We start from the raw sequence: 11,751 nt of genomic DNA, 5'->3' as shown, positions 1-11,751 counted from the left end.
CCCAAGTTCAAATCCGACCCCTGCATTTCGCCCCCTCTCTGTCCTCCTTTCCTGTCTATCTTTGGCTGTACTATAATAAAATACAACTCAAAAAATGTTTTAAAAATAAACTCACACACACATACATCTACATTATTGTTCATGGGGACCATTAAATAAGTACATTGTGACTATTTTAGTCTATCATGCAGCAATAAAAACCATGGGACAATGCACGCATGCCTACATCACAGAAGAAATAATGCAAAACATCTTTAACAATAAAGTCGCATGTACCAAATGGGCTTCCATACTTCCTCAAAGATCGGCATTTGTTTGAACCTGTCAGCTAACGCTTGCAAAGTACTTGCGGGCTTTCATAGATCTACACAACATCCAGTTTGCATGCCCTGCTGCCTCAACAGCAATCCCCATATGCATGTGTCCCATCCACAGTCCACATTCCTTTAAACGGAGGCTGTCAGAGGGGCGTGTACGTTGCGAGTCGGTCTTTTCACTCCAGCAGGGACACCGAGAGAGCTTCACCATGGCCTCAGCACTGAATTGCACACCCTTTATGTTGTGTTTTATTTATTTTTCGTTACTGTTTACCAGTGTGTTTTGCGACTCTGATGCAGAAGAAGATGAACATGCCAAGCACACGTACACGGTGGAGATGTTCAACGAGGCGGTGCCCACTGCACCCCACTTTGTCATGTTTTACGCTCCATGGTAAGTGAACAAGTTTTTTTCCATAAAACGTTGAACACATTAATTGCAGTAACCTGTACAACATTGTCTTCTTTTTTTTTTACACCGCCCTTACAATAAGGAAAAGGTTTATAGAGTGGGATTAGAGCTAACCGGCAAGTTAGCAAACAAGCTAGGTAGCAGACATGCTAGTCTGCTACCTAGCTCCGTCCTCTTGGACAGCCGGTGTTTAGCTTAGCTGCTAACTAGCATAGTCAAACAATTAGCAAACTGCACTTTACTGCAATTGTAGCACTTTTCACAAGGGCCTCGGTGCTTACAATGTTAGTAACGTTAGTTCACTAGCCGTTGAAATGTAGTTGCACACTTTGAACGTGGGAACTTAAACTAGTGCACATCGTTTGTGGTGCTATACTTATTAAGTTAGTGCCGAAATAGTCGACCACAGCTCGTAGTTGTAGTTTGGGAAGCCGTGCTTACGTGGCACGCACTGATTGACTGCTATATAACGTTACATGTCGGCGGTTCCAAAAATGTGGTCCACGGACCGTCAGAGGTCCTTGAGGGGGGTCTAAGGAGTACAGAAGAAGACCTTTCAGAATGTAATGCCTCATAAACACCACTCTGAGCCTTCATATGTAATACATGTAATTCCACATTTCCCTTGAAAGTGCAGACAGTTCAGATAAGTTGTATGTTTGTGTAAAAGCTTTAAGAATATCTTCTGTTGTGCACTGACAGTATTTGTACTACTTGTTGTGTCCAGGTGCGGCCATTGCCAGAGGCTACAGCCGGCGTGGAATGAACTGGCAGACAAATACAACAACATGGAAGAGCCTACAGTGTATGTGGTGAAAGTAGACTGCGTCCCGGACACCAAGTTCTGCTCCAATAACCACGGGGTTAGGGGCTACCCCACGTAAGTAACCCTCACACCAATTCATATTAATTCTTTGGCATGCATTAGATCCGCCCAGATTTTGCACATTTTTTACATTAACAAAAAAAGGCATTTCCATGTAGGATTAAAAAAAAAAAAAAACATAAAGTAAAAAGTCCTATTCATCACTGATTGACAGAGGATTGTACATTGGCTTGCATTAAGTTTAATATTCTGTCAGTATCTTAATGACATCCTCTAGGATGCTGACTGCATGCTATACCTGCAAACACAGCTGTCACTGGACAATGATTGACAGAAGCTTTATAACCATCCTTTGACAGGGTCCTAGAGCTTGTAGTAATGAGACTAGTTAGTAGTTTCACTTTCTTGTGAAGCTTGTGAGTGTGAACCAAATGTCTGCCATGCCAAAATTCCTTTAATTCAAAACGGGTTTTTTTGTGTGTTATATGTAGATTGATGTTGTTTAAGCCAGACCAGGATGCAGTCAAGTACCAGGGGCCCCGAGATCTGAAGTCTCTGGAGACCTGGATGTTGAAGTCAATCCAGGAGGAGCCTTCAGTGAGTTGTGTTCACGGTTCCAACACCTCAAGTTTATGAACCAGTGACTCTTACAGCACGATAACGGTGGTATTTAAAGATGCTTGTTGTTGTTGTGTGTCCTCCAGGAACCAGAGAGTGAACAGGAGCCTCCTAAAGTCCCGGAGCCCAAACAGGGCATGTATGATCTGACCGCTCTCAACTTTAAGGCCCACATAGCCAAAGGTAAAGATCTAGTAGAAAATATGCCGTTTAATGCTTCATGAAAGCTCTGTTGTGCCACTTAACAGAGGCAGATGAATAGTTACCTTCATCCTGTGTGTTTGTGCAGCTGCATCCTGCCTGCAGCAGATAACTTGTTTCTGTTTTGGCTCAAATTTTAAACATGCTTTCCGTTTTCAACCACACTAAGTAGTGTTTCTGGATCCCTCCTTAGAGAATGGAAACACTTCATTGCCTTGATTGACATAACTGACGTTTCAACACGAGCACCTGAGTCACAATCCACAACGTCGGTCAACTCGAGCCAACTATTTAACACTTGTCTGCTGGCGCCTCACCTTTCTGGACTTTCAGACAACGAATGCTAAAATAAACAGTGCTCGCGGTAATTGTCTCGTTGAAATTGTGTATTTTAAGCTCTGCTGAGGTTGAATGTTTTGGTTTTGAAGAAAAATAAATGATTTCTTGTTTGGAGAAGAAAGAAAGCAGGATATGACATACGCATGTTTATAGGTCCCACCTTCACATCTTGGCAACAGAGCTCCAATAAAGGTTGTGTAATTGGTTGCGTATAACCTCTGTATAGGAGGTGTATATTTTCATTTTTTCAGCCTCACCGTTGTACATAATTATGTCCATATAAATATTGGTATACACTGTGCTGCATTTTACTTTCTTACTCTTTGTATTTTCTTTTATTCTTGACATTTTCTGCTGGTTATCCGCACTTTCTTTTTCTAATATGGTTTTCCTCTTGCTTCAGGCGCCCATTTCATTAAATTCTTTGCCCCGTGGTGCGGTCACTGCAAAGCTATCGCCCCGACCTGGGAGCAGCTGGCCACCACCTTTGAGCACTCTGATGATGTCAAGATAGGAAAGGTGGGTTCTTCAGATTTTTCAGTCTCACAGGTTCATGATCAAACTACTTATGAATAATAAAACACTGCATACTGTGACACGGGGTAAAAACAGGACAACCACAAAAGTATTGGCGTTTGTGGAAATAATGGTGCTTTCTTTCCACAGAAAAAAAGTTAGCTGCATTTTTCCTAACCCTACTATATGAGCTGCCTTTGTGACACGTTTGCTAAACTGTTATTAAAGTGCTCCACTTGCTCTCGTCCTTGTTACGTGACGTTACTTCACACTACCGGTAGGGTTGTAACGGGCCATTGTCAATCTGTGATCTGTACCGATCCCCCTCGCATGTGAGCCGCTGATTACACAGATTATCAGGACATCAGAATTCATGCTTTCTATTAGCCGATCCCTGATAATGTTACATCGTTCATATTCGCAGGAGGAGAGCTAGCTGCGATGGCAGCACCACAAACGTACAGAGGTTTCATTCAGTAACATTATGATGCGTTCAGGCTCTGTTCAGTATAAATAGTATGAGCGAATGTAAACTATGACGTTTTCATGATGTGTTCAATTGTAGTCTTGTGAAGTGTAGTTTTGGTGAGAAACTTTAATTAATACAATTGTTTAAAGAAGATGTTTTCATAGTAATATAAAATCGATATTGGAGATGAATTATGACCGGTTCAACACTAGCTCTAAGCAGCTTATAATACATCAGTAAAACTACTAATGACAAAAAAACACCATAGATGACTACAGCAAAGTAGAAGGGTAACATTTAGAATGGTTTACACTGACTTCAGAGCAGTTGAAATATCTTTTTCTTTTGTTCTGATCTGTGACTCAAATCCGTGATCCGAGTCGTGAGTTTTATGATCCGTTGCACTCCTAACTGCTGGCCCGACAGAACAGGATGCTGGTCACATGAGAAGCTGCCTGTTTGCCTACTGTGTCATCAAACACACACCTCCTAATCAAATTTACAGAGTCAGTATTTGCACTGATGTTTCATTCTAGTTTGATAACACATGCTCATATATTTCTGACCTAGGTGGACTGTACACAGCAGTATGAGGCGTGCTCTGAGAACGGCGTTCGTGGGTATCCCACACTGATCTTCTTCAACAATGGACAGAAGGTACGGAATCGTTTTTTCACTGCTTCACACTTTCCTTTCCAAATAGTCTCTGCATGCACAGCCATTCGACACGTTTTGGCCGTTGCCTGCCTCCGTCTGACCTGCTGCCACTGCGGCTGTCGTGTTCTTTGTCATCGACACCTAAGATTTATTGCAAAATATAACAACCTCCATGACATGACATCATACTGGGATGATTAAACACATAAATATTAAAAACACTGACATGTTAATCACAACAGCCATCGTATGATTACACTGGCGCGATTTGGAGATCCAAGTTTAAGATTGAAACGTGTAAGTACAGTATTCATTTCAGTGTGTGTGTGATTGTAGACTGATCAGTACAAAGGAAAAAGAGACCTGGACTCCTTCAAAGACTTTGTGGACAACCAACTGAAGGCTGCCGTCGCTCAGGAGCCAGAACAAGAACCGAGTGAGGAACAAAAAGCAAACGAGATCCCCGCTGATGAGCCAGCCGAAGAGGAGGCAAAGGTGGGTGTGAACGACAAAATAGACCAAATGCCATACACAATAAATGTATGCTACAGGTGTTCATCCATTCAGAAATGGTCAAAACATATTTTAGCAACAATTCTTCAGTTGCTGAGTTATTTTGCCTGGCACATGAAAGGCTTTAGACACCTGAACATACTCATAAAACGGCTCTGACACATTGCCACGTTCTCAATGCTTGGTATCCAACCAAGCTGCGGAAGTGTTGCAGCCCATATATTATGATTTGGGGAATCTGCTTTGCATGAGAAGCTGTAAATGGAGGGGCGATCACTTTTATGTAAAGTACAATCACAGATGTTTCATTAGGGTGGACCAAACAAATTGCGTCCATCTTTAACCTGCACGTAAGTAAAGATGTCTGAGCTGAGCACCCACTAAGTTATTAGTAATTATAGTTCGGCTGATGACAACGACATCATCCTTTAAGAATGTACAACAACAAAAGTGAAGCAATGGTGAAAGTCTGTTTTTGTAAACCTGGATGCACCTTGGACACCACATCATAGAGCAGGATAGTGTGTCCTACATGTTCCTTGGTGTTCTGGTGCCTTGAGTGACTACTTTAATAGAGTCCATGTCAGAGGTTTGTGTTTAATGCTTAACACACTATACCGTACTATGACGTTCTTTACTTTGTTCAACATACTATACTGTGACCTTTTTAAGACTTTCGACATTATACTATGACAATTTTTTAAAAACTTTTTTTAATCGCCGTATGTATGTATGTGTATATGTATATACAGTGGGTACGGAAAGTATTCAGACCCCTTTAAATTTTTCACTCTTTGTTTCATTGCAGCCATTTGCTAAAATCAAAAAAGTTAATTTTATTTGTCATTAATGTACACTCAGCACCCCATCTTGACAAAAAAAAACAGAAATGTAGAAATTTTTGCAAATTTATTAAAAAAGAAAAACTGAAATATCACATGGTCATAAGTATTCAGACCCTTTGCTGTGACACTCATATTTAACTCACATGCTGACAATTTCTTCTGATCCTCCTTGAGATGGTTCTACTCCTTCATTGGAGTCCAGCTGTGTTTAATTAAACTGATTGGACTTGATTAGGAAAGGCACACACCTGTCTATATAAGACCTTACAGCTCACAGTGCATGTCAGAGCAAATGAGAATCATGAGGTCGAAGGAGCTGCCCAAGGAGCTCAGAGACAGAATTGTGGCAAGGCACAGATCTGGCCAAGGTTACAAAAGAATTTCTGCAGCACTCAAGGTTCCTAAGAGCACAGTGGCCTCCATAATCCTTAATGGAAGAAGTTTGGGACGACCAGAACTCTTACTAGACCTGGCCGTCCAGCCAAACTGAGCAATTGTGGAAGAAGAGCCTTGGTGAGAGAGGTAAAGAAGAACCCAAAGATCACTGTGGCTGAGCTCCAGAGATGCAGTAGGGAGATGGGAGAAAGTTCCACAAAGTCAACCATCACTGCAGCCCTCCACCAGTCGGGGCTTTATGGCAGAGTGGCCCGACAGAAGCCTCTCCTCAGTGCAAGACATATGAAAGCCTGCATAGAGTTTGCCAAAAAACACATGAAGGACTCCCAGACTATGAGAAATAAGATTCTCTGGTCTAATGAGACCAAGATTGAACTTTTTGGCGTTAATTCTAAGCGGTATGTGTGGAGAAAACCAGGCACTGCTCATCACCTGCCCAATACAATCCCAACAGTGAAACATGGTGGTGGCACCATCATGCTATGGGGGTGTTTTTCAGCTGCAGGGACAGGACGACTGGTTGCAATTGAAGGAAAGATGAATGCGGCCAAGTACAGAGATATCCTGGAAGAAAACCTCTTCCAGAGTGCTCTGGACCTCAGACTGGGCCGAAGGTTCACCTTCCAACAAGACAATGACCCTAAGCACACAGCTAAAATAACAAAGGAGTGGCTTCGGAACAACTCTGTGACCATTCTTGACTGGCCCAGCCAGAGCCCTGACCTAAACCCAATTGAGCATCTGGAGAGACCTGAAAATGGCTGTCCACCAACGTTCACCATCCAACCTGACAGAACTGGAGAGGATCTGCAAGGAAGAATGGCAGAGGATCCCCAAATCCAGGTGTGAAAAACTTGTTGCATCATTCCCAAGAAGACTCTTGGCTGTACTAGCTCAAAAGGGTGCTTCTACTCAATACTGAGCAAAGGGTCTGAATACTTATAACCATGTGATATTTCAGTTTTTCTTTTTTAATAAATTTGCAAAGATTTCTACATTTCTGTTTTTTTCTGTCAAGATGGGGTGCTGAGTGTACATTAATGAGAAATAAAATGAACTTTTTTGATTTTAGCAAATGGCTGCAATGAAACGGAGTGAAAAATTTAAAGGGGTCTGAATACTTTCCGTTCCCACTGTATGTATGTGTGTGTATATGTGTGTGTGTATATGCATGCATGCGTAGGGGTTCTCGGTCAGGTAATCAAAGGGATCCTCCCAATCAGCACAGTTTAATATCCGATGTTCTGTCCTCTCCACAGTCCAGTGTGTTGGACCTTACAGAGACCAACTTTGACGAGAGCGTGGCAAAGGGCTTCACCTTCATCAAGTTCTACGCTCCATGGTAAGATCGTCCTTTTATTTATCTTCATCTTCAGCCTCCTATTTCAAGTAACACAATCACTTTCAAATGTCTAAATATGTGTCGTCCCTTTAAGTGATGTCATTCCTGTGTAATCCTGTAGGTGTGGCCACTGTAAGAACCTCGCTCCGACATGGGAGGATCTTTCCAAGAAGGAGTTTTCCGGCCTCACTGACGTCAAGATAGCCAAAGTGGACTGCACTGTTGAGCGCACACTCTGCAACAAGTACTCTGTAAGTATGTGTGGGCGTCATCCACAATTTATACCTCAAGACCCCATCCGAAGAGAACATTGAGCCCTTTGATCTCCTCCTCTCACATACCCTTATGTCAGCTTTTTAATTCCCTCAAGATGAAGTGTGTTTTACAGGATGTAATAAAGTGAAGATGGGTTTATTACAGCGCCATAAAACAATATTGCTGCCACGTACTTTAAGTAGATGCTACACACTATAATCTAAATGCAGATTTAACAGTCATGGGTAAATAAATGTTGGCTGGCACGCACTCATCAGCTTTGATCATTAAGACAAGTTATCATTGTGTACAATGCGAGTTGTACTGCTTGCAGAATACTTGCATCAACGGTTCAGTTTTTTTAGTTATGACTTGAGTGATGATTTATTGATCAAATGTAACCTTTTTGGTGTGTTGGTTTCAACTTCACTCAGGCACCATTTATTTTTGTTTACTGGTAAATATTTGAACACTGCATAAGAAATAAATGGTTTTGGAGGAAGCACATGGATTGAGCTGCTGTTTTCCGTCCGTCTTTATTCAGGTCCGAGGTTACCCCTCGTTGATCCTCTTCAGGGCGGGGGAGCAGGGTGACGAGCATCATGGCGGACGGGACCTCGAGAGCCTGCACAGCTTCGTGATGAAGCAGGCAAGAGACGAGCTGTAGAGTCAAGTCAGCACTCAACTCTCCACCACTCTGCATATCTGGCCTGTAGGACACTACTCTCTCTCCCCTACAGTAGCCACACCTCTCTCTCTTTCTCTCCACTTGGGAGGCAGCCAATGATGGAATGATTCAGCAGAGTGTTTGTTTGGGATGTGAATATTCGTTGCTGTTGCCCAACCTTAACTCTCCTAAAATGGAGAATACTATCCTATTGGTTGGGTTTGCAAATGAAGTAATATGTCGGACAATCACTTTGCAAGCACTGCTCAATCAATCAGAACCAGAACTCCTCACACAGATAAAAAGGTCTTTCATCAAACTGCTGCCACTCAAGGAAAGGTGTGCCAGTTTCTACCTGTTGGATAAAAAGCATTTGATTCTGATGAACTTCTTCTGTAGCCATTTGACTTTTTTTTTTTTTTTAAATGCTACATTTTATACGTGGGATCTGTTCACAAGCCATTAATGTTAAGGTACCGACACTCTAAAGTTTGTAAAGTTAGTGTCACCCAAATGTAAAGTTGAGTGTACTTTCTATCCATGCCAGCGATGGCCTATCTGACTTGACTCTCAGGAAAACGCCCTGCAGACTAGAAGAAGTTGTGATGGAGGAATCATTGTTATCACAGGTCTGATAATGGCACACACAGTGTTTTCTTAATGACGATTTATATATTTTGGAAAGAACGAGATACGTTAGGTAAGCTTGGTATACTGAACATCGCAATTGTGCATCTTGCCCATTTTCTGACTCCTGTGATCTCAATCAGCCGTCCCTCTCGACTCCTAGCTTTCAGGGTCTCTGGCCTGGACCATTTCGCCCCATATCTCCATTAGTGACCATCTGCTGTTACTATTGTTTTCATTTCTTCTTCAAACGGTGTGAATGTAAGGTTTTTGTGGTATATTGCTCGGGCCATGTCCAAAGGATTTGGGAACCAGTAAGTGGAGCAGGAAAAGACAGTTGGGTCACTTGGTGTTATTTAGAATCTTTTGCACTTTGTCATTCACAAGTCATGGTGATCTTTTCAAGGAAGTTAGCTTTCATCAGTGCTTACTGACAACCTTACTTCCGTTTGACATTTCTGTAATGATACTTGTGAAGGACTGAAACGAACATTGGCCACAGTTCAGGGGTCAGGTGGGCTGACTAGCATCGTATCGCTCTTCTGACCATGATTGTGGTCTAGTCTTACCTTAGTGATTGAACCAGCTGCAGCTTGAGTTTAATTGCTGTTTGAAGATTCAACAGTCACCGGCCAAGAAAATGTCATGTGTCACAGACCTGGTTCTAAGAGCAGTTTCTTCTCCGGACACTTTCCTGTGACTGACTTCACCCACCTGTTAGGCCATGTCGATAACACTGCTACTGCTCTTTGACCCAGGTTATGTGACAAGTGTATGCTGCATGATGCAGGGCACCTTTTTATTGTCTAACCCAGGTACACAAACAGTCAGACACAGCAGGTTGTTTTTTTTTAGTTGGTAAAAGTTTTTATGGATAGCACATGGTCTAAGGAACTCCAGTGACAGAAGTATTTTTTTCCTTATGGGTAATGGGTTGTGCACTACCCATGGATTTTGTACAAAAAAAGTGAATAATGGCAAGTTGTAACATGAGATTTCATAATAAAGATTTCCAAAAAATAAGTTTGTATTTTCATTTCGTCCTTGCATCTGTCTGTTAATAAGGTATGTGTTTTTTCTTTTTTAATAAAAGGTGCAATAAATAAGCTGAGAATGTACAAGTATTTACAAAAAAAACAGACTAAACATGATCACAAATGTAAACAGCAGCTTACCAGAGGTATATTTTGTAATTTATGATTGGTTAGGCACGTAAGGTATTGATTCTTGTTGGTTAGTTTTTCATTAAAATAAACTCCATGTCATTCAAAGCTCACAGTAACATATTCAATTGGAAAGACTTTGCCACTTGACACAGATCTCAACATAATTTTACCCTCAGGGTTGAAAAAGCAAAGGGCTAATTTCAGAACGCGAGCACAGACTCGGTTCTGCCGGCTGTTTTTCCACAATCTCTTGATGGGTTGTCAGGGGTGGAAGCGTTTGTTAACTTTGCGTGTGCAGCAACATGGAAATGGCCATTTGCGGTATGTCGGAGGGATAAGGCTGTATTCTTCGGCTCTTTGGAGAAAAACATCAGTTTAGCCACAACATGCATCATGATTAACCATCCTGGTGAATCGCAGCTCAGCGTGAGCCTGGCAAATATTGACACGGAGGGGATATTTGGAGCAGTGCGCTTCTAAAATAGCCTGCGGTCACTTTGGTTCAGTCCATATTATATTTTAGGAGGGCAAATATGGCTTTAAGAAGAAAATACATGAGGAAGGGGAATCTGAATCTCCTGACTCCAATGTATCATTCATTTAGTATTAGATTGTTTGAGTTAACATTTGCACTGAAAAGGAAACTGTATTTTTCCATCTCTCTCAAACCATCTATACACTGTCATTTGACCAGGTGATGTCACCGATTATTGTTGGTTTTCAATGCTGTGATAACTCCCCACGATCATGCGCTGTAGAGAAGCTGTTCTTTTGTAATTATTCAAGCCCCCTCTGAGAACTGATCCAAGGTGTTAATTTGCGGGAGAGGAGAAGGAAACGAAAGCAGCACTCTGACTGGCCCCACAACAGTTCAGCCCTCTCCCTCTCAATTAGGGAGAAGGTGCAGTAGCCTCTTAGGTATTCATACACACACTTCCATAAACACATAATATACAAATTGAAACACTCCATCTTCTCCACACTCTCACACACACATTCATTCAGTTGCAGACCTATGAAGTGAAAACTCCACAGCTAATAGAGAAGGTGATTGACAACTTGGTGGCTCAACACTGTAGGGTGAAGTTGCCTATAACTGAACTGTCCCAAGAATATTTGAATAGAACATGTCAACGATCTTTCAGGGTGGACATTCCTTACAGGCTGAGGATTTGGACAGGAATCTGCGGTCTAGTTGAGGTCAACATCACCCGGAAGTCACTTTTGCAGTTGCAGCCCTTTGCCAACCCAACTTCTAATCCGGCATTATTAGCCGTCGATATCGGTGTCAGTGGCAGCCGCAAGCCCGTACCACCATGTTCTTGTATTTCTTCAGTATGACGTTGGAGTTGTCATCAAAGTAGAGCACTGAGATGGCGTGGAGCTTGGTGGGGGCACAGCATGGCTTTGGTACGTTCTCTGGGTTCATCAGGTGCACCTGAAAATCAAAACAAATGCTTTAACCTCTATAGGCGTCAATCAAAAAGAATCATAGTATGTCATAAAAAGTCATAGTATAGTAAGTCATAAAAAGTCACAGTATAGTAAGTCATAAAAAGTCATAGTATAGTAAGTCATAAAAAGT

At 41.9% G+C, this 11,751-nt stretch overlaps 2 protein-coding genes across 2 annotated transcripts in view; one reads left to right on the top strand and one right to left on the bottom strand.

Annotated features, from left to right (window-relative positions):
• The first annotated feature begins 347 nt into the window (after positions 1–347).
• On the top strand, positions 348–10,023 carry txndc5 (thioredoxin domain containing 5). Its single transcript, XM_031850175.1, has 10 exons — positions 348–711; positions 1,457–1,609; positions 2,047–2,152; positions 2,260–2,356; positions 3,117–3,232; positions 4,269–4,355; positions 4,692–4,850; positions 7,369–7,451; positions 7,573–7,702; positions 8,251–10,023. The coding sequence occupies exons 1-10, from the start codon at positions 419–421 to the stop codon at positions 8,371–8,373; spliced, it is 1,347 nt and encodes a 448-aa protein (XP_031706035.1). The 5' UTR covers positions 348–418; the 3' UTR covers positions 8,374–10,023.
• The window catches only part of bmp6 (bone morphogenetic protein 6), a 39,685-nt gene continuing 37,726 nt past the window's right edge, over positions 9,793–11,751 (bottom strand). The window contains exon 7 of the mRNA XM_031850176.1: positions 9,793–11,604. Coding sequence (XP_031706036.1) covers positions 11,455–11,604 — 150 coding nt within the window. The 3' untranslated portion in view covers positions 9,793–11,454. The remainder of the gene's footprint in view (positions 11,605–11,751) is intronic.

Source organism: Anarrhichthys ocellatus, unplaced genomic scaffold (assembly GCF_004355925.1).
Source record: "Anarrhichthys ocellatus isolate YVR2014 unplaced genomic scaffold, GSC_Weel_1.0 scaffold10, whole genome shotgun sequence".
In the NCBI taxonomy this organism is placed as follows: Eukaryota; Metazoa; Chordata; class Actinopteri; order Perciformes; family Anarhichadidae; genus Anarrhichthys; species Anarrhichthys ocellatus.
The sequence above is the reverse complement of the archived record's forward strand: the minus strand, read 5'-3'. Positions and strand labels throughout refer to the sequence as shown.